This window comes from Diospyros lotus, chromosome 14, assembly GCF_014633365.1.
Source record: "Diospyros lotus cultivar Yz01 chromosome 14, ASM1463336v1, whole genome shotgun sequence".
In the NCBI taxonomy this organism is placed as follows: Eukaryota; Viridiplantae; Streptophyta; class Magnoliopsida; order Ericales; family Ebenaceae; genus Diospyros; species Diospyros lotus.
Genome location: NC_068351.1, coordinates 23,609,675 through 23,630,715, shown reverse-complemented (window position 1 = coordinate 23,630,715; position 21,041 = coordinate 23,609,675). Strand labels below are relative to the sequence as shown.

The 21,041-nt window shown below is 34.9% G+C and overlaps 2 protein-coding genes across 2 annotated transcripts; both read left to right on the top strand.

The window, feature by feature from the left end:
- Nucleotides 1-2,003: 2,003 nt before the first annotated feature.
- LOC127790722 (probable cytokinin riboside 5'-monophosphate phosphoribohydrolase LOGL10) lies at nucleotides 2,004-3,008 on the top strand (the record flags this gene model as incomplete). Its single annotated transcript, XM_052320343.1, has 1 exon — nucleotides 2,004-3,008. A coding segment is annotated over exon 1 (648 nt), but the record flags the coding sequence as incomplete, so codon positions are not given.
- An 8,217-nt stretch (nucleotides 3,009-11,225) lies between these two features.
- LOC127790950 (uncharacterized) lies at nucleotides 11,226-13,078 on the top strand. Its single transcript, XM_052320686.1, has 2 exons — nucleotides 11,226-12,970; nucleotides 13,015-13,078. Exons 1-2 carry the CDS (start codon nucleotides 11,226-11,228, stop codon nucleotides 13,076-13,078), a joined length of 1,809 nt encoding a protein of 602 aa, XP_052176646.1.
- The last annotated feature ends 7,963 nt before the right edge of the window (nucleotides 13,079-21,041 follow it).

Here is a 21,041-nt window from a genome sequence, read left to right as displayed (position 1 = left end):
AGTCGATTTGGGATGCCACGAGCAATCATCAGTGATGGGGGTTCCCATTTTTGTAATAAAGTTGTGGCAGGATTAATGAAGAAATATGGTGTACTGCATAAGGTTGCAACACCATACCATCCCCAAACCAATGGTCAAGCCGAGCTAGCCAATAGGGAGATTAAGCGCATATTGGAAAAGACTGTTGCTGCTAATTGTAAGGATTGGTCCTTAAGACTAGTAGACGCTCTTTGGGCGTACAAGACAGCTTACAAAACAATTTTGGGAATGTCTCTCTATAGGCTAGTATACGGTAAATCTTGTCATCTGCCGGTGGAAATTGAGCATAAAGCATATTGGGCAATTCATAAGATCAACAAGAGTCTAACTGAAGCAGGCTTATCCAGGAAGCTCCAATTGAATGAACTTGAGGAAATTCGGAATGAAGCATTTGAAAATGCACGATTGGCCAAGGTTCGCATGAAAGAGTTACATGATCGGCACATCATTCGAAAAAGCTTTCAGGTAGGGCAACGGGTACTCTTGTATGATTCTCGATTGCATCTATTCCCAGGAAAATTGAAGTCTCGATGGGTCGGCCCCTTTGTAATCAAGTCCATATCAAGATATGGGGCATTTGAGATAGAAAATCCGGAGTCAGGACAGCTTCTAACAGTCAATGGTCATAGGTTGAAACCATACCAGGGTAGTGTTGAGGAGAATGAAGGAGTTGTGGATTTAGATGATCCATCATCATTTGATGAGTAGGGAAGGTTTCCTATCGTCTGGGAATCTGACGTTAAAAGACCACCTTTCCATTTAGGTTAAATGGATGTTTATAGATCTGAAAAAAAATAATAAAAAAAATAAAAAATTAAATAAAAAAAAGAAAAAAATAAAATAAAATAAAATAAAATAAAATAAAATAATAAAGAATTATATATATAAGTTGTTCATTTTCTGCATTACTTAATTAACTTTGATTCAAATAGTGTTTCTCTGTGTGCAGTCTAAATAAAAATTTTTTGCATACGAGTTCATGCATTGAAGACCACTAGGTATACCTATCTTCTATCCTTTTATTGTCGATTGAGGACAATGTAGGTGTACTTGATTTTATTGGTGTTTGAAACTGATCCATTGTGCAAATAATTTTGTTAGACTCGATAATATTGTCTTGTGTGATATGTATGATTTTATTGGGCCCCTAAAACAAAACATTTATTAAAAAAAAAATCAAAAAAAAATAAAAATAATAATAAGAATAAGAATAAAAAAATTAAAAAATAATAATAAAATAATAATAAAAAAAAAATTTGAATTGAGAGAGACAGAATTGACGCTGGTGGTAGCTATCTTTTCTTGGGCAGTGCAATCACACTGCCCTATAAAGGATAAGGCACACTGCCAAATGTTGAAAAATGAGGCACCAAGCGTTGAAAAAGAGACGCCAAGCATAACCCTGTAATTATGGCATGCCTCGAGCCGAGTGTAAAATAGTGATGGTCATTGCTCTATAAGAGACTCCATATCTATATAAGGCAAGCCACCCTTCTTGAGCTCAGTCTTCTCTCCTTTGTGTTATTCTCCGATCAGGTACTCTCATCCCTTTTGTAAAGTTTATAGTTCTTTACTTTTTTTCTTAGTATAGTTAAAAAAAAAAAAAAAATGGATCTTTATCTCTCAAAAATTCACAAGTACTATCCATCTCTCCCGCAGAATGATTTGAAAAAAAATTATGTTGCTAGGTGTGAAAGACTTAGGTTGTTGATGCTTAATAACATCCCTGAAGATATTCGTTGGCTGATCGAAGCAAAAGTTCGATTAGCTGGTGAAACTTCACCTAGTTTTAAGCATTTTCCAGGCTTAAGGAAGAGTAGTTTTGCGAAGAAAAAAAGAGCGAAAAGAGTGAATGGTTGTTACAAATGTGCTCGATGGACCTGTAACACACGATGCAAATCTGTGGGGTTTACGTCCATAAATCGAGAAGATAAAATTAGTTTCATAAAGGATGGACTGAGTAAGGAGTCTCTGGATGATATCCGATTGACTCTTGAGACGCATCCGTGTGTAATAGTGCAAATAGAACTTCTTGCTTTATGGACCCAGTTCAGAAGTGACCACCAACGCTATAGTCTTGGGAATCTGACTAAAAACGACCCTGTTTGCCAATCTATAAGAAAATTGGATAGGAAGCTTATCCCCACTTCATCGAAAGTGTTTAAGCCGTTTCTGGACGTAAAACCAGAGGAAGATGTGAGCCACAATCACAACTACTTATACATACGCATGATTTTTGTTTGTATTTATTTCTTGTTGAATTGTTGTATAGCTACTTTTGATCGCCAAACTTCTTTTCAGGACATACAAAAGGAACAAACATGGAAGGCCAGTTAGTTCGTCGAATCAATACCATATGTGTACTTTGTGGCTCTCAACTTGGGAGCGATATTTGTTACGCACTTGCAGCGAGCGAACTTGGTAAAAAATTAGGAGAGAAAAAAATTAATTTGGTATATGGAGTGGGAAGTCGTGGATTGAATGGTTATGTTTCACAAGCTGTACATCTTGGAAATTCATCTGTGGTAGGTATAATGCCAATCCCTTTAGCTGAACCACATATTTCTGGGATTACACGCGGTCAACTTATAGAAACGACTTCTATGTCTGAGCGCATGGCTTGTAAGATTTATCAGTCAGATGCCTTCATTGCTTTACCAGGAGGTTTTGGAACACTTGAAGAAATCTTTTGTATAATCTCCTGGGCCAAGAGTAATCTCCATACCAAACCTATTGGACTTTTAAATGTTAACCATTTTTTCGATGGGTTACTCTCTTTTCTTGATCAGGCTGTGGACCAACAGTTCATTTCTCGTTCAGCAAGAAAGATTCTCATTTCTGCATCCACCATTAATAAGCTGCTAGAGAAATTACATGCTTATGTTCCACAGTACGATCCTCATGAGCCTCGGATAGACTGGTCTAAGGCAATTAGTAACAAGCGCCAAAGGGGTTCGATTAATTTAGATTTATCACTGTGAGAAATGCTCTTTATTAAGATGGCTGAGTAAGGAGTACTTTTTGTACTCTTGAGACGCATCTAGTTATTCTACAACTTGCAGAATTTTTCTTGGTTGTGTTCTTTAAAAAAAAAAAAAACAAAACAAAACAAAACAAAACTGTGGAATGTTGTTAGCAAAGCCTTTGATAAGATGGCTGAGTAAGGAGTACTTTTTGTACTCTTGAGACGCATTTTGCTTATCTTATGACTTGTATGAAATTTTTATTTTGGTGTGAAAATATATATATATATATATATGGTGTGCTCATTTGTTGTTTAAGTTTTAGCAGTTCACAGCAAATCTATGGACTTGTGGAGTTACAGGTATTCCTAACAACCCTGATTTATTACTGCAATTCAAGTTGGGGGGTGTAAGGTCTAGTCATGAATCATCTGGTTTATATTTAACTGTGAGTTTGCTATTGCTAGTTTGTAGTCTTGTGTGAATTGATTATCTTTATCTGCTCTTATTAAAAAAAAAATTGTGTTTTAAATAACGCTATTCCTAAAGTTTTGAAATTATGCACTGATAGCCGGTTAAGTTTGCAATACGAAACATGAATGCATTGATTTCTCATTTGAAAACGTTTATGCATGAGAATAAGTAATTTACATTCATCAGGGATTCAAAATTTAGAAATTGGTTATCGGTCATAAAGTCAAAGGTAATAGTAATTAGCTGATTAGTACATTGTATGATCCCTCAACAGAAGTGGAGACTATTACCCAAGCAAGTGTTTGAGCCTAATAACTGTTAATTCTGAGTGAAATAACACTTACTCTAAATATGCTCTCTTGTTTATCTTATCTTTTCAATGGCTTCAAAATATCAATTCGCTTTGAATGTCTAGTATGATAGCGGATGAATTTGACTGGTTTCAGACTATGAATTAGATGACTGAGAAGCATGATAGGGGGATCAATTTCTTTCATTTTGAGCCTATTTTTTTTCTTTAAATCAACCTCTTGTTAGCCCATTTGAGCCATTTGTAGTACAACTTCTTTCGTTACCCTCGTTTAACCCATAACCATATGAATTTTATCCAACCTGGTATGATTTTGGGAATTAGTCTGTTTATCTATTTTCATATTTAAAAAGAAAAAGAAAAAAAAAGAGAAAAAAAAAAGAGAAAAAAAAAGTGAAAAAATGGGGCAAATTCTCTTAGTTATTCAGCATAACTGTTTCAAAATAAATGCTAAAAAAAAAAAAAAATCCCGACACACCCTTTGCACACTCTACCTTTTCTTTGACAACCCGTATTAACCTTATAGCTCCATTACAACCTAGTCTGGTCCCTTTTGATGCTATAAATCATGTGATCTCAGAATTCGAGTTTGGAGTAGGGAATCATGTTTAAATTCAGAAGTTACTCATCTAGAGCATTATTCCAATCATGAAGCTATGTCAATTTCCTTGTTCTTTCATGAAAATACGTTCCTTGTATTTGGGATGGCACCAAGTTTTGAACTTGTTCTGCATTTACTCTTATAACGGTGCACCCCCTTGTGTGTACACCTGAGGAATCCTTTTTATTGGAGAGAAAATCCATAGTAAGATTTGAAGTCAAAACTTCGAGAGAGTAAGTCTGTGTGTTGGTTATCCTAATTTCCATTCCTGAGATTGTATGACCTTTAACCAAAAATCTGATTTAGAATGCTAAATTATTTATTTAATTTTATGCATTTCGGTTTCGAATTTGAAATTTTTACATTCATAGAGTTATTGTGAATAAAGTTTGGCAGGTGTATAATCTGATTGCTAAGGGACTAGCAATGTTTAAGTTGGGGGGTATGATTAGTGGTTAATTTTATAAAAATTTTGTTATAATTATACCCTTCTTTTGATCTTAAAAATAGTTTAAATTAGATATTAATATATATTTTATGGTTATATGCAAGTTTAAATTGAAAAATGAATGAAATGAAATTTTAAAGTAAAATTTAATAATAATAATAATAATATATAAAATTATATATAATACATATACATCATTATATGCATTCATGTAATATATATATAATATAATATAATATATATATATGTGCCATGTGTAATACATATATATAATATATAATTTATTAATAACATTAAATTATTTTTATTTTTTTTTAGGCATGAAGAATTAAAGCCCATGAAAACTTAAAGTCCATGAAGAATTCAAGTCCATGAAGAAATCAAACCCATGGAGAAATCAAGTCCATGAAGAAATCAAACCCATGGAGAAATCAAGCCCATGAAGAAATCAAACCCATGAAGAAATCAAGCCCATGAAAAATTAAAGTCCATGAAGAATTCAAGCCCATGAAGAATTAAGGCCCAATTTGAGCAACCCATGGAAGATATTATTTGGAGAAGGCCCAAGGATTATTTTTAATCCTAATGAAGATTAAAAACCAATTTATAGAAATCTATTTTTATTTTTTATGTGAGAGCTTTATTAGGTGTGTTTTTTAGCTAAAATCCATTTAACTTTATGAATGCTTTATTAGGTATGTATTTTAGCTAAAATCCATTTAATATTAGGTGTGTATTATAGCTAAAATTCATTTAACTTTAAGTGTGTGAGTGCCCATTAAATATAATTATGTCTAGTTGAATAATTGAAATTGTGTGGTTTGTATTGCATCTTGTGGCCTATAAATAGATCACTTGATTGCATTTGTAAGTGTGATTATTATTCTTGAATCAAAGTTTAGTTGTTTCCTTATAATTCTCTCTTTGAGAATTGTTCTTGTTCTTTCCCCTTTTCTTTAGTATTCTCTCTTGTGATCTTACTTCCTTCCTTTTTTCTTTTAAATTCTTATGTCATTTATTATTACTTTATTATTCACCGCCTAAATGGCCGGTTAATTTGTGCCTTTAAATTTCTTGTCATTTTAATTCTTGTCATTTAATTATTCACCGCCTAAATGGACGGTTAGTTTATGCCTTTAAAATTCTTGTCATTTTAATTCTTGTTATTTAATTATTCACCGCCTAAATTGCCGGTTAGTTTATGCCTTTAAAATTTCTTGTCATTTAAATTCTGTTATTTAAATTACGTCGTTTAAATTCATGTCAATTAACTTTTAAATGGAAATGAGTAGCTAAATCTAATCTTGGGTTAAGGCAAGGACAGTGTCCAACGTCAATGATTCCCAAAGAAAGCTGCGCTTTAAATAAGTAACATTAATTTAAATTTCAGTATGAGTGTATCTTAATTATTGAGAAATCACTAGGTTTGGATTGGAGCGTAAGCCTAACTTAGAGCTTTCATGCCATGTATGAGAGTTACTAGAACTCGAAACGCTATCATACCCAAACTCGGATGATTAATTTAGTTGTTTTGTGTATTAATTGCAATTGAATTTATGGTGGTTGCTTAAATTAGAATCCCGCATATCATGTATGGGGATTGCTTAACCTAGAACTATCATCATCTCTAATTGCATTTAATAACAAACCCTCATATCTGAAATTAAATTAATGTTGCTAATCTTTTATGCTAAAATTTGGGAATCAACGGGTTGGCACTGAAATTGTCTTAACTCAAGTACTATCCAATTTTATATTCTCACTTAAAGTATTTATTTCAATTACTGCCTTAATTTATTTCCTAGAATCTGTTGTTTAAAAAACCATAAAAAACCTTGTTGCCAATTTATCCAAATGCGTGTGTGCTTGTGTGACATTCTTTTTATTTTGCCATAAATAAATCTCTCAGTGGACGACCTGGACTCATTCAGAAAATATAAATTTAAATTTGGACTACAACTGCACTTGTACACTGACGAGTATAAACCTCTCACCTAAACAAAGAAAAAAAATATAAAATTTTTATTGTGTTTTGTTTTGTGTTTTAATTGCAGGGTGGGAGTGCAGCCAGCTATAGAATCACAAATGACTTCGTTATTACCCATATGAACCTAATTCATGGGATCGCCAATCACATAGGTTGGGTTACCATCATTTTGATTTCTCAACCGGCATTAGTCTCATTCCCCTTGATGTTTCAAATACCATCTTTCTACCAAGTGGTTTAGTTAGAGGATTTTCCAAATTCATCTATGACTTCACATAATCAATTGATATAATTCCATCCTTTAGCAGTTGTTTTATCACATCATGTCTAAATCGAATGTGTCAATTTTTGCCATTGAAAGATTTGTTCTTTGCAATGGCTATCGCCGCTTAGCAATCACAATGCATGGGTATTGAAGGTGTTGGTTTAATACCCAAAGGAATTTCTGTTAAAAAATTCCTCAGCCAATCAGCCTCATTTCCTGCTGATTCCAAAGCTATAAATTCTGACTCCATGGTGGATCTAGCTATTATATTTTGCTTAACTGATTTCCAAGACACTACACCACCACCAAGAGCGAAGATATAGCCACTAGTGGATCTAGTCTCATCTAAATCTGAAATCTAGTTGCCATCACTGTATCCTTCCAATACAGCGGGATATCCACTATACATAATACCATAATTCATGATACCTCTCAAATATTTCATTAGTCGGACTATTGCCGTCCAATGCTCATGATTGGGATTGTGAGTATATCTACTCAACCTACACACAGCATATGCTATGTCAGGTTGAGAGAAGTTCATCAAATGCATCAGACTCCTAATAATCTGAGCATACTCAAGTTGAGCAATAACGATTTTTCTTTAATTGAGTGTTAGTATCATAAGGAGTATTCACTGGTGTCACATCAAAATGACCAAACTTCTTGAGAAATTTCTCAACATAATGTTCTTGAGTTAACATTATACCATTGTCTCTCCTTATGATTTTAACACCTAATATCACACTAGCTTCACCCATGTCTTTCATATCAAATTTAGAAGCTAAGAGATGTTTAGTACTATGCACCACATGCATGCTAGTACCAAAAACAAGCATATTATCCATATATAAACTAATGATCACATACTCATTGTCAAAAAATTTAGTATAAACACATTTATCAACACTAATTGAAGAGAAACCATTACTTAAAATAACTTGATCAAATTTCGCATGCCACTGTTTAGGTGCTTGCTTTAGACCATATAAGGACTTTTTCAGTTTACATATCTTATTTTCTTGTCCAGGAGCTATACAGCCTTTAGGCTGCACCATGTATATCTCTTCTTCTAGATCACCATTTAGAAAAGCATTTTAAACATCCATTTGATGTATAAAAGGTTTATGTATAGAAGCCAAAGCGATTACAACACGAATTGAAAAGAAATTCTAGCTACAGGTGCAAAAGTATCAAAATAATCAACATTTTGTTTTTGAGTAAATCCTTTTGCAACCAATCTTGCTTTATATTTATCTATAGAACCATCAGAGAAATATTTTCTTTTAAAAATCCATTTGCAACCAATAGGTTTTGCTCTCGAAGGCTAATCAGCAACCTCCCAGGTTTGATTTTGTATAAGTGAATCAATTTCATTTTTAATGGCTTCTTTCCAAAGTAAAGAATCAGAAGAAGAGATAGCTTCGGAGTAAGTCACAGGATCCTTATCTACAAGATAAGTATAAAAATCATCTCCGAAGGAAGATTCCTTCCTTTGTCTTTTACTCCTTCTCAATTCCTCAACATGAGTTTTTTCCACTCTATTATCATCAATTGTATTATTATCAACTGGGGCATGACTAATCTTTTCAGATAATGGATAAATGTGTTCGAAGAATTCTGCATTCTCTGTCTCAATAATAGTGTTGCAATCAAGCACATCACTCTTTAGAACAAGAAATCTATATGCAGCATTTTTTTTAGCATAGCCAATGAACATGCAATCAGAAGTTTTTGAACCTATTTTTCTCTTTTTAGGTTTCGGTAGCATAACCTTTGCAAGACACCCCCACACTTTTAGATACCTCAAATTAGGAGGATAACCTTTCCATAATTCATAAGGTGTCTTACCGGTTTTCTTATATGGAATTCTATTTTGTAGATGACATGCCGATAAAATAGCTTCCCCCCACAAATTATCAGGAGCAGAAGAACTTACTAACATAGCATTCATCATTTCTTTTAATGTTCTATTTTTTTCTTTCTGCTACCCCATTAGACTCAGGTGAGTAAGGAGGAGTAACTTCATGAATTATTCCTTCCTTTTCACAATAATCATTCATCAAAATTCATTCACCACCTCTATCAGATCTAACTCTTTTAATTTTCTTATTCAATAGATTTTCTACTTTAGCTTTATATAACAATAGCATATTAAAAGTTTCATCTTTATTTCTAAACAAATAAACTCTAGTATACTTTGAAAAATCATCAATAAAAGTCACATAATATTTTTTCCACCTCTAGTCATTGTTTGTTTTAAATCTCCTAAATCTATGTGAATTAAACTAAGTAACTATGTTTCTCTATTAACAGATGCACATGTTTTCTTCGTTATTTTAGCTTCAACACATATTTCACATTTGTTCATGTATAAGGAATTAAACCCAAAGATTAAACCAAGTGAATGCATTTTCTTGAGATAAGACAAATTAACATGTCCTAATCTAACATGCCATAGAACCAGGGCCGGACCTTCCATGAGGCCCGTGAGGCAGCTGCCTCAGGGCCCATGAAAATTAATCAATTTGGGGGCCCATAAATTGGAACCCCCTTTTTGGTGAGCCCAGCCGCCCAGCCCAACCGCCCACGGTTTTCCCCTTCCCTTCGAAGCTTCGCGGTCTCCCCTGCCCTTCTCGCTCTCGCTTTCGCTGCCCTCTCTCGCTCAATCGCTCTGTAACTGCAAGTCCCTCCGTTCGTCGTCCTCATCCTCGCCTCGCGCCTCGCTTTCGCTGCCTCTCTCCTTTCGTTGCTCCATCGGTCCGTCAGATCGTCGCCCTCGCTTTCTCGCCTGTCGCCTTTTGTTACGCCTGCTCGGTCGGCGTCGGCGACTCGGCGGTCGCTCGCTAGCCTCGCCCTCGTGGCCGGTCACCGGTGGTCCGGTGGCTCGCTGCCTCGCTCTCGCCTCTCAGTCGACAGTCGCTCCAACCTCGGAGCCTCCAGATTCAGTCAGCGTCGGCGACTCAGCGGTCCTTGAAGGCTCAAGGCTGAAGCAGATCTGCTTCAGTGCTTCTCCAGAAGATCTACTTAGCTTATCTTCATTTCATTGCTTCAACTTTTTCAGCGGTTAGTTTCTCTTTCACGAATCATTTTCATTTCGTTTCGTTTGTGATACATTGGAGATTTGGATTATTTGATAGCTTTGTGATACATTGGAGATTTGGATTATTTGATAGCTGATTCATTTCGTTTCGTTTGTGATACATTGGAGATTTGGATTATTTGATAGCTGATTCATTTCGTTTCATTTGTGATACTGATACATTGGAGATTTGGATTATTTGATAGCTGCCTATGTGTCTATTTTATTGATGTTGGCTAACTTGGCTTTATTGGTGGTGGCTGAATCTGGTAAAATAAAATTTAATTTTATTGTTGTCTTTATTTTGTTTATATACGTGATAATTGTTTTATTCTTAGAAATTGTAATTAGAGTCTAGAGATGCTTGGTTCATTTTATTCTTCTTATTATTACAAGTTGAGATAAAAATTAAGTTTAACATTATTATTGCTTAAGTGTGTCGTGTGATGTCATAATATTTTTTTTCTTTTGACTTTTGTTAGGTTTAAGCAATAGTTACAAATCATGCCTCCTAAACATATGTCTGGAGCTCAAAAAAGAAAAAGAAAACAGAGGGAAGAAGTATTAGTTCAATATCAAGCCGGTGATATGTTTAAATACCTTAATAGCAGCAAAGTAACACAGAGAGAAGAAATAGTTGAAAACTTGGGTGAAACTTCAATAGAGGAACAGGAAACTTGGAATGATAATGTCAATGATCAAGGAGACTTAGTTGATGAATTGAATGAAGACAAAGATGATCACGTTGATGTCAATGAATCAAATGAGAAAGAAGAAGACAATGTTCAACATAAAGATTTATTGATTAATTTTTATGATCCAGGGTGTTGGGATAAAATTGACCAAAATATGAGAGATTTGTTAGTAGAGAGGGGTCCAAAAAGAGTTGATGGAATCTTGTTTCCTAAAGATAGTAGTGGTAGGCATTTTGAATTATCACAATATAAGCGAGTATTGCTCAATGGGGAAACAAATGACAGGAGATGGCTAGTATATTCAGTTCATTTGGACAAGGTTTTTTGCTTTTGCTGTAAGTTATTCAAGACTCAAAAAACAATGAGTAAAATTGGTCCGTTGGGAAATGAAGGATACAGAGATTGGCATAATATGGGTCGAGGCCTTAAAAATCATGAAGCAAGTAAGGAGCATATAGATTGCATGACTAGTTGGATTGAATTAGAAACAAGACTGAGTAAAAATAAGACAATTGATCAAAGTGTGCAGATTGAAATCAATAAAGAAAGAGAACACTGGAGACAAGTGTTGAAGAGGATAATAGCTGTTGTGCAAAGATTGGCAAAAAATAACTTGGCATTTCGAGGAGATTGTGAGAAGTTGTATGTAGAAAACAATGGTCTTTTTTTGCAAATGATTGAAATGATTCCTGAGTTTGATCCGATTATGAAGGAGCACATTCGACGTATTCAAGCACATGAGACTCATTATACATATTTGGGCCCTAAAATTCAAAATGAATTGATACAAATGTTGGCAAATGAGGTAAAAAGTTCAATTCTTAGAAAAGTTAAGCAAGCAAAATATTTTTCGATCATATTAGATTGTACGCCAGATGCTAGTCATGAGGAGCAAATGTCCTTTGTAATACGATGTGTGGATTATTCAACAAACTCTTTAATGGTAGAAGAATATTGGGTAGAATTTTTAAAGGTTGATGATACATCAAGGCTTGGACTTTTTACTGAGCTTAAAAACATGTTGACCAATCTTGAGCTGGACATTGATGATATAAGAGGTCAGGGGTATGACAATGGGTCTAATATGAAAGGGAAGCATAAAGGTGTACAGACAAGATTACTTGAAATAAATCCGAGGGCTTTTTATACTCCATGTGGTTGTCATAGTCTTAATTTGACTTTATGTGATATGGCAAATTGTTGTCCTAAAGCTATGTCATTTTTTGGAGTGATACAACGCATCTATACATTGTTTTCTTCATCTACCAAGCGATGGAAAATTTTCAAAGATCATGTGAAAGGTCTTACACTTAAGCCATTGTCACAAACACGTTGGGAAAGTCATGTTGAAAGTGTGAGGCCTATAAAAGAGCAAACTGTACAAATAATAGATGCTTTATTTGATTTGGTAGATACTAGTGAAGATCCTAAAACAAAGAGCGAAGCTGAGTCCTTAGCAACACATGAACTTCAAAATTTTGAGTTTTTGCTTGGCATGGTAATTTGGTACAAGTTGTTGCATGCAATCAACATTGTAAGTAAATTCCTTCAAGCTGAAAATATGGATATTGATGTTGCTATCAGTCTTTTAGAAGGACTTCTTTTGTTTCTTGATGACTATAGAGAATCTGGGTTTGATAAGGCCATGGTTGAAGCGAAACAAATAGCAAATGAAATAGGAGTTGAAGCTGTATTTCGAGAAAAACGTATGATTCGAAGAAAGAAACAGTTTGATGAGGATGGCAGTGATGAGATAACACAATCAGCAGAAGATTCTTTTAGAGTAAATTATTTTCTCTTCATAATTGATCGAGCTCGTTCTTCATTTCAAACTAGATTTGAACAATTTAAAAAATATGAGGAAACATTTGGATTTCTGTTTAATTTGGAGAGGTTGAAGTGTGCTGATGATGATACTTTATTGGGGTCTTGTAAGAATCTTGAAAAATCCTTGACGCATAATGGTCATTCTGATATTGATGGAGATGATTTGTTTTTGGAGTTGACAATCTTGAAATACTCTTTACTGAAAGAAACAAAAAAAGCAATTGATGTGGTGAACTATTTGAAGAGAATGGATGGGTGTTTCCCAAATGCTTGTGTAGCGTACATAATTTTGTTAACTATACCAGTTACAGTTGCATCTGCAGAAAGAAGTTTCTCCAAGTTGAAGTTGATCAAGACTTATCTCCGCTCAACTATGTCACAAGATAGATTGAATGGATTGGCTATGTTGTCTATTGAGAAAAAAATGTTAGAACAGCTTGATTATGTAAACTTGATTGATATTTTTGCCTCCAAAACTGTAAGGAGAGTAGTTTTTAATTGATAATTTAGAAAATTTTCAATTTTATTCTTTGATATGGTATAAATATTTATTTATTTATTTTATATTTTATTATAAAAAAATAAAATTTAAATATACTCTATGATTCGGGGGCCCATTTTTACATTTCGTCTCAGGGCCCCCAAATCTCAGGTACGGCACTGCATAGAACAACAGAGTCAAGCAAGTAAGCAGAAGAAGATGCATCATAATTTCAGAAATATTGAGTACAAAGAGTCCTTGGTTACAATATCATTTGCCCACAAATACATTATTTTTGGTCATTACAATCTTGTTAGATTCGAATGACACTTTAATCCCAAATTTTCCCAACAAAATCACAGAGACCAAATTTACCCTTATGTTAGGGACATGTAGCACTTCACTCAAAGCCAGTACTGTAACGACCTGTTAGTGGGTCTAGAGTTTTATTGGAATTATGATTTTCTATGTGTGATAAATTAGCCTCAAGAATTAGATGTTATAAAAATTATGAGATGCCTAATTTAAGGGATTGGGCTTTTAAAGAAAACTTGGGTTGGAACCATTTGTTTTGGGTTGTGTTTTATTTAAGAATGAGGTTGTGAAGCCCTTGGGCCTAAGAATATATATATTGGGGCCATTGTGTTGGGCTAATGAAATGGGCATTGGGCCCATGAGCATAAAGATTTGTGTATTTTAATTAATCAAAATGAATGAATTATGAAAAGTCTAATGAGGGCTTAATGTTATGTTGAGGCCCTTTCAGTAGGCTAATGGAAATGGGCCATTATAATTAATTGAGCCAATGAGTTGGGCTTGGGCCCATGTAAGTGTATGAGTGGATTTTTGAATTGGGCTTAGGCCCATGTGTAAAATATGAGAGATGGAATTTAATAAATGAAATTATATATATTTGTATTTTGTGGATTAAAAGAAAAGAAGAAAAAAGTTGTAAAATGCAAAATAACCAAATGGTCCTTGCTTTATTGAAAAGGGTGAGGGCAATTAGGGAATTTCATAATGAGGTTGAATAAAGAAAAGGAGAAAGAAATAAGGAAAAGGAGAAATTCCTAAAATGGGTTTAATGAGTTGTGGTGTGTGTGTAAAGGAGAAGGTTAAAGTTGTAATTTGGCCAAGGGGAGTGGTTGGAAAACTGATGGGCGGCCATCCCTCCCCCATGCTCCTTTCTTTTCTTTATTTCTTTTTCTCTTTCCCTTCCCCTTCTTCTAATCAGTCTTCTTCTTCTTCTTCTTCTTCTTCTTCTTCTTCTTCTTCTTCTTCTTCTTCTTCTTTTTCTTCTTCTTCTTCTCCATTTTGATGTCCATGGAAGCTTGAAGTGAAGTTACAGCTAGGTCCATTCTTCTCCTTGGGATTTTCTTCATCAAAGGCAAGTTCTTCTTGCATCTCTCTTTGGTTATGCAAGTTTCTTCTCTATTTCTTTTTCATGGCAAGTTCTCTTACCTCCTTGTTTCTTTTGGAGGCAAGTTCTCATTCTAAATGCAAGTTATTGTTCCTTCTATGTTGTTTCAATGCAAGTTCATGTTAACTTTCCTTGTTAATGTAAGTTTTGGGTTCTTTTTCTCTTGGGTCAAGTTGGTTTCCTTCTTGATTCCTTTGTCTTCAAATCTTCTGTTTTCTTGGAAGATCTAATCTTGAGGCATATTGATTGTTGAGTTACTTTCTCATTTCTTTAAACCTTGTGTTTATTCTCGATGGGTCTTTTTGAGAGTTTTCGTTAGGGTCTAGTTCACCCTAAATTCTTAAAGGAATGACACTTGATTGATTAGGAATGTTAGAGAAGCAAGATTTGGTGTATTTTGCTTGGGATGTTGTGTTTTGTGGGTTATCGTTGTTATTTTTAAGTTTCAAGTATCTGTTGGTTGACCAAGTATTTCTATCGGTCGACCAAGTATGTGTTTTGTTCTCTGTTGGTCGACCAAGTATTTCAGTCGGTCAACCAAATGTTTTAGTCGGTCGACCAAGTGATAATTTAAGCCTCTGTTAGTCAACCAAGTATTTTAGTAGGTCGACCAAGTGTTTTAGTCGGTTGACCAAGTGGGCTGTTAGTCAACCAAGTGGTTTCAATCGGTCGACCAAGTGATAATATAAGCCTCTGTTAGTCGACCAAGTATTTCAGTCGGTCGACCAAGTGTTTTAGTCAGTTGACTAAGTGGGCTGTTAGTTGACCAAGTGATAATATAAGTCTCTGTTAATCGACCAAGTATTTCAGTCGGTCGACCAAGTGTTTTAGTCGGTCGACCAAGTGCTTTTACTCGGTTGACCAAGTCCCTATTTAGTCGACTAACTCTTCTTCATCAGTTGACTAAGTCCTCAGTCGGCTGACTAACTCTTTTATTCGATCAACCAACATAATGCATTAATTCTTTCTTTTTGGTCTGATTCTTTTCTAAAGCTTGTAATTCTTCCCCAAAGCTCTTATGATGTTTAGTTAGCTTCGAAATCATCTCGTGGATATGTAGGTGTTCCAAAAATGGGGAAGTTAATTAATTGTGAGAATTAAAAATAAAAATCATGAGCTATTAATGGTGAATTCATGTAATCAACTTGTTTAGCGTTGAGAAATAGTATGAAAATGAATCCCAATGAATAATGCTAAATCTCGTGGTAAAAATACCATTAGCTCATGTGAGGATATAATCTTGAAATGTCTAAATGTGCATGATGATCATGATAAGAACATTTCTAATAATGAAGTATGTCGATATGTTTACTTGAAAACCTTCATGAGCATTGCATGGTACTATCATTTATGGTATGAAAATGAATCTCAATGAATGATGCGAAATCATGTGATGAAAATGTCATTGGCTCATGTGAGGATATAATCTTGAAATGTCTAAGTGTGCATGATGATTATGATGAGAATATTCCTAATAGTGAAGCATGTTTGATATGTTCATTTGAAATCTGCATGAGCATTGCATGGTATTATTATTTGCACACTTATTATTTTGCGCGGCGATTATGTACCACGGGGTGAGAAAATGATATCCTAAAGAGCGCCTGACGCGAGAAAGGTGGCCATAGACCCGGTAAGCGATGCTCAAGCCAAATGAATGGCTAAATGATTTTTCTATGTATATGTATGCATGCATGTGAATGAAAGGCCTTGAGGGCTGATATGCTGCATGGAAAATTATATATATTCATGAGAAATGAAATGATGCATGAATCGCATAACGCCAATGGCATGGAAATGATCATAATGATTGAGAAATGAAATGATGCATGAATTGCATAACGCCAATGGCATGGAAATGATCATAATGATTGAGAAATGAAATGATGCATGAAATGCATAATGATAATGGCATGGGAATGATAATAATAATGGGATCTAATGGGAAATGTTACTCATACTTGGGAAGTCGGGTCTATTCCATTTTGGTTTATCCATGCCTTGACTCTATTGTCCTTATTGTTGTAATATATATACTTGCTGAGCCTTGTGGCTCACCTTGCTTATTCCTATCATTCCAGGTAAGGGATAAGCTATTGCTGAGGGAGAGTCCAATGAGGCTAGAGCCCGGGTTTAGTTGTGTACAGGGATGTCTCAGCCTCAAGATCTATGGGTGTAATGTTGAGGGCAGGAAATAGAGGGTTCAATTTGTTGTTAGAACCTTAGTGCCCCTTTATCTGAAAAGTGTATGAGTGGTAAGCCCAAGATGATAATGTAAAGGGTGTGTAATATTTACCTTGAGCTCTATTTGACAGTGAGCAATTGTGTAATATTTATTTTAGCTCCTGATGATCAGTGAGCAAGTAAAAAAAAATAGTGATAAATTTGAGTTATTATTTCTGTATCCATTTTGTGACGACCTCCTTTCGAATTTCCTTTGCTAGTGGGATTATCCGGGAGAGGGCCGCTACAAGTACTTTGCCCGAAGTCAACTTCAGACGGACTTCGCCTTTACCAAGAACATTTGCAGTTCTTGAATCTCCAAGGTGGACCACCTTTTCTCCATCCTCAACAGGTGTATAGGTGGAGAAGGATTCTTTACTAGCACATACGTGCCTAGTAGCACCAGAGTCTACAACCCATTCTTTGTTATTGGTCATCATATTGACTTGAGAAACAACCGCAACAATAACTTCTTATTCTCCTTCAACCAAGTTTGCCTTGGGTTTAAGAGGATTGTCGTTTCTCACTCTCTTCCGGCATTGAGGTGCATGATGGCCAAGTTTTCCACATACAAAACAATTTCCTTTTTTCTTAAAATTGTTGGGTTTGGGTTTAATTGCATTGGACTTGTAATCGTAGGACTTATTATTATTATTTGATTTATTGAAGTTGTTATCATACCTCTTTTGGTGCGGGTTACCTTGCACCAAATTCGCTTTGGAAGCTATTTCATTTGCCTTAACAGCTTGCAATTCTTTCCTATTTGTATCTTCAATTATGATGTGTGTGATAAGGTCGGCCAAGGATAACTGCCTTTGCTTGTGCTTGAGTTATTGCTTGTAGTCATTTCATGTGTTGGGCAGTTTTTCAATCAAAATTTCGACAATGAATTCCTCTGGCAGATTGATTTTTTCCGCTTTCAAATCTTCCAATAGTTTGTGGTATTCATTGATTTGAGTTTTGATATTTTTTTCATCCACCATATCCCATTGATAGTGTTTACCAATCACAAACTTTTGTTTATCGACATCCTTAGCTGTATATTTTGTGACCATATTGGCCCATATCTCTTTTGCTTTCTTATAGGCACAATATACATCAAACAATTCACTAGAAAGAGTACTAAGTATAGAGCGACGACAAACCTTATTTCCATACATCCACTCTTCACCATTTGCTTCAGTTTTGGGTTCGGACATAACCCATGCAACTCCATGCATGTTAAGTACTATAAGCATTCTTTCTTGCCATCTTTTAAAATTCTCACCACCAAAAACTTCAATTTTAGAGATGTTAGGAAAAGGCTTGGCATAAGGAATTGTAGGAACAACAGCTGGTTAGACTGTAACAATAGCAAAAACGTTGGGAGCAACAGGAACAATGGTTGTATCAACAGTATTGGCGTTAGGAGCAGCAGCAGCAGCAACGGAAGTTGAGTGTCCGTCTATTGATAATATCCTTAAGATTGTAGGAAAAATGAATAGAACGGAGACCTGCAAGCGAACAAAATTAAAACACCCGAGGCGTGATGACATTGTCCTTAAGGATATTTCCCTATAGTAAGGTATCCCCCAGGATTCAACGGGTTCGTCCTCTTGGGGAGGGATACAAAAACAACAAAAGAATATTAAACCCAGCAAGGAGAAGATAGAAATAACAAGGAGGAGAAGCTTAGTTTTTTTCTCTACAGAATAAGGAATACAAAAAGGTATTTATGGGCAGATATCAGGTCTTTCAACAGCTAGTTTTTTATTAAATGAGAGAATAATAAAGGCCTTTGTAACTGGTAGCTGTTGGAGGAAAATAAATATAGGAGATGATAGTGTTTAAAGATAAAAAACTGATAGCTGTTAGGCCTTAATAAATATTTTAGCTATTGGAGAAATTTAATTTCAAGAGTTAAAACCTTTTGAAATACTCTCATATATACAACAGTTGGCAGCGGTCATGTGATGGCCCGTGAGGCGAGTGGCGACCAGCCGTGGTGGCGGCTAGCAGCGGGGCTGGGCCGTGCGAACATGGAGCTGGTGGTGCATTGCAGGCGTAGTGAAGAAGAAGCTGGAGGAAGAAGATGAAGTGAAGGAGAGAAGAAAAAAAAAAGAAAAAAACAAAAAAGAATAAAAATTAGAAAAAATGTGAAAAAAATTAGAAAAATAGGAAATTATTTCTCGGTAATATTTTAGATAATTTGGCAAGAAAAAAACTATTCGGGTACGCGTTTTGAGGTCAGCACGCATACCGAGGAAGCTTGAGATGCTAAGTTAAAGTGAGTAAAATTTCTTAAAAAATTTCAGAAATTCAGGAATATTATGTTATTAACTGTTATAATGAAATATTTGAAAAATAATTAGTTTGGATTTATTGAGGAAAAAATATGAAAAAAATAGGTTTTAATACTTATTTAAATAAATATGATGATTAGGATGCGTTGAGGCTTAAGTTGAAATGACTTGTGCGAATTTTAAGGACTTGAAAGCATTTTTCAATACAAACTCAATTCATGAAAGTTTTAGTTATCATGTTAACATGCTATGATATGCTATGCATCATGTAGGTTTCATTTACATTTTCTAATGATGATATATGCATATGAGCACGATGAGATTCACGGTCATACGTTGCATGGGTTCGGGATTAGGTTCTGGCTCCGTTGCTTTGCCAAGGGTGCACCCATACTCCCCGATCTGGCAGAGAGATTAGAAAAATTATGGGTAATCTTAAGGTGCAGTCGACTTAAACATGAGAGTTATGATATTATGTGCATTGCATACATACATGAGCATTAAATGTTTTGTTCCCTTACTTAGATGATTCATCATCTAACTTAGGCTTTGCCCCTAGAATATTTAAACGTTCCAGATGGAGATTGTAGCAGAAACGAGGATGAATAAGGCATGAAATGGCACTTAGCAAAGTGCACGATGAGTTGAATGTATGTTATGTAGCTCATGTATTTAAGTTCTGATACTTCGAATTCTGAACGTTTTGAGGAATGATGATGTAGAACCCTATTTAGGGTTAATGTTAGTTGAAAACTTATGTTATGTATTAAGTCATGTTAAGAAATTTATGTTCCCGTGATATAAGAACTGATTTATGATTTATGTTATGATGTTAGGTTCGATTCTAGCTTCCGCATTTAATATTTATGATGATTTTCCTTAAAGATAAATAAATGAAAATTTTGGGATGGATAAGAGCAATGATATGGTTTAGTCTTAGTTTTATATAAAAAAAAAATTATTATCCCAGAATTGTCCTAAGTTATAACGTGCTCGAAAAATGGGGCGTTACAGTTGGTATTAGAGCGAATTGATAATTTGAGACTTAGAAAAGTTTGACTTGGAGATTAACTATTATTTTAGTTGAGGATTCTTATAGCTTAACCCTATTTAGAGATTTAGGGAATAACAACTTGGAGATTTAAGGGGATTTGATATTGTTAGAGCTAGTTAGTAAGAACCACAAGTAGAGACTAAGGGAAAAAGAAACTAATGGTTTGTAGAATGAAATCCCTATTTAGAGATTCGTGATTGTCGGTTGAAGTCTTAGAGGTTATTGATGGAGGATCTAACCTTGTTAAGTGGTAAAACAGCTGGTCGGGATAACCTAGCTATGAAAGATAGGGTTTGATGATACGATTCGAACGTAAGGATAGTTTGGTAACCATGATTATCAATCTAAGAAATTTGGAGACTGTTGATTTGAGGTCATTAGTTAAAATCATTATGATGAATGATAGGATAACTTGTAGTTATTGAGAATGATTGAATCATGGATGATCAGTTTGATGTGACATAGCCTAGTTGTTGAGTTAGGATTGAATGATAAGTATTTTCGAGAATCATTTAGAGTCTCGAAAATAAGATGTATAGATCGAGAACCCTAGGATTTAGGTCAAGGCAAAAAAGATGTGATGACAGACTTAGATATTTCTATTCTAAGGATAGGAAAAATAGTATTGGCTAAGATGATGGGCCCAAGTTCCAATGGATTAGGGTGTGGGGTGTGCCACTAGCATGTTGAACAAGGTTGGAAAGGAATCAACCCAAAATAAGATGAACCATTTTGTGAAGACATGATCCAAGGAAAGAGGAGTAAGTAATGTCTTGAATGTGGACGATATCCTATTTAAAGAGTTGTATCTAGGTTCGTGGCCATCTGGTGAGTAAGTGATGAGACACGCATTATGAGGCTCAATGGTGGATTAATCTTAGTGTCTAGTG

Bases quoted from the DNA above. Each gene is read 5' to 3' on its own strand.
- LOC127790950 (XM_052320686.1), top strand. From the start codon at position 11,226: ATGAGTAAAATTGGTCCGTTGGGAAATGAAGGATACAGAGATTGGCAT. The intron at 12,971-13,014 runs GTACATAATTTT...TTGCATCTGCAG, and splicing joins TTCCCAAATGCTTGTGTAGC to AAAGAAGTTTCTCCAAGTTG.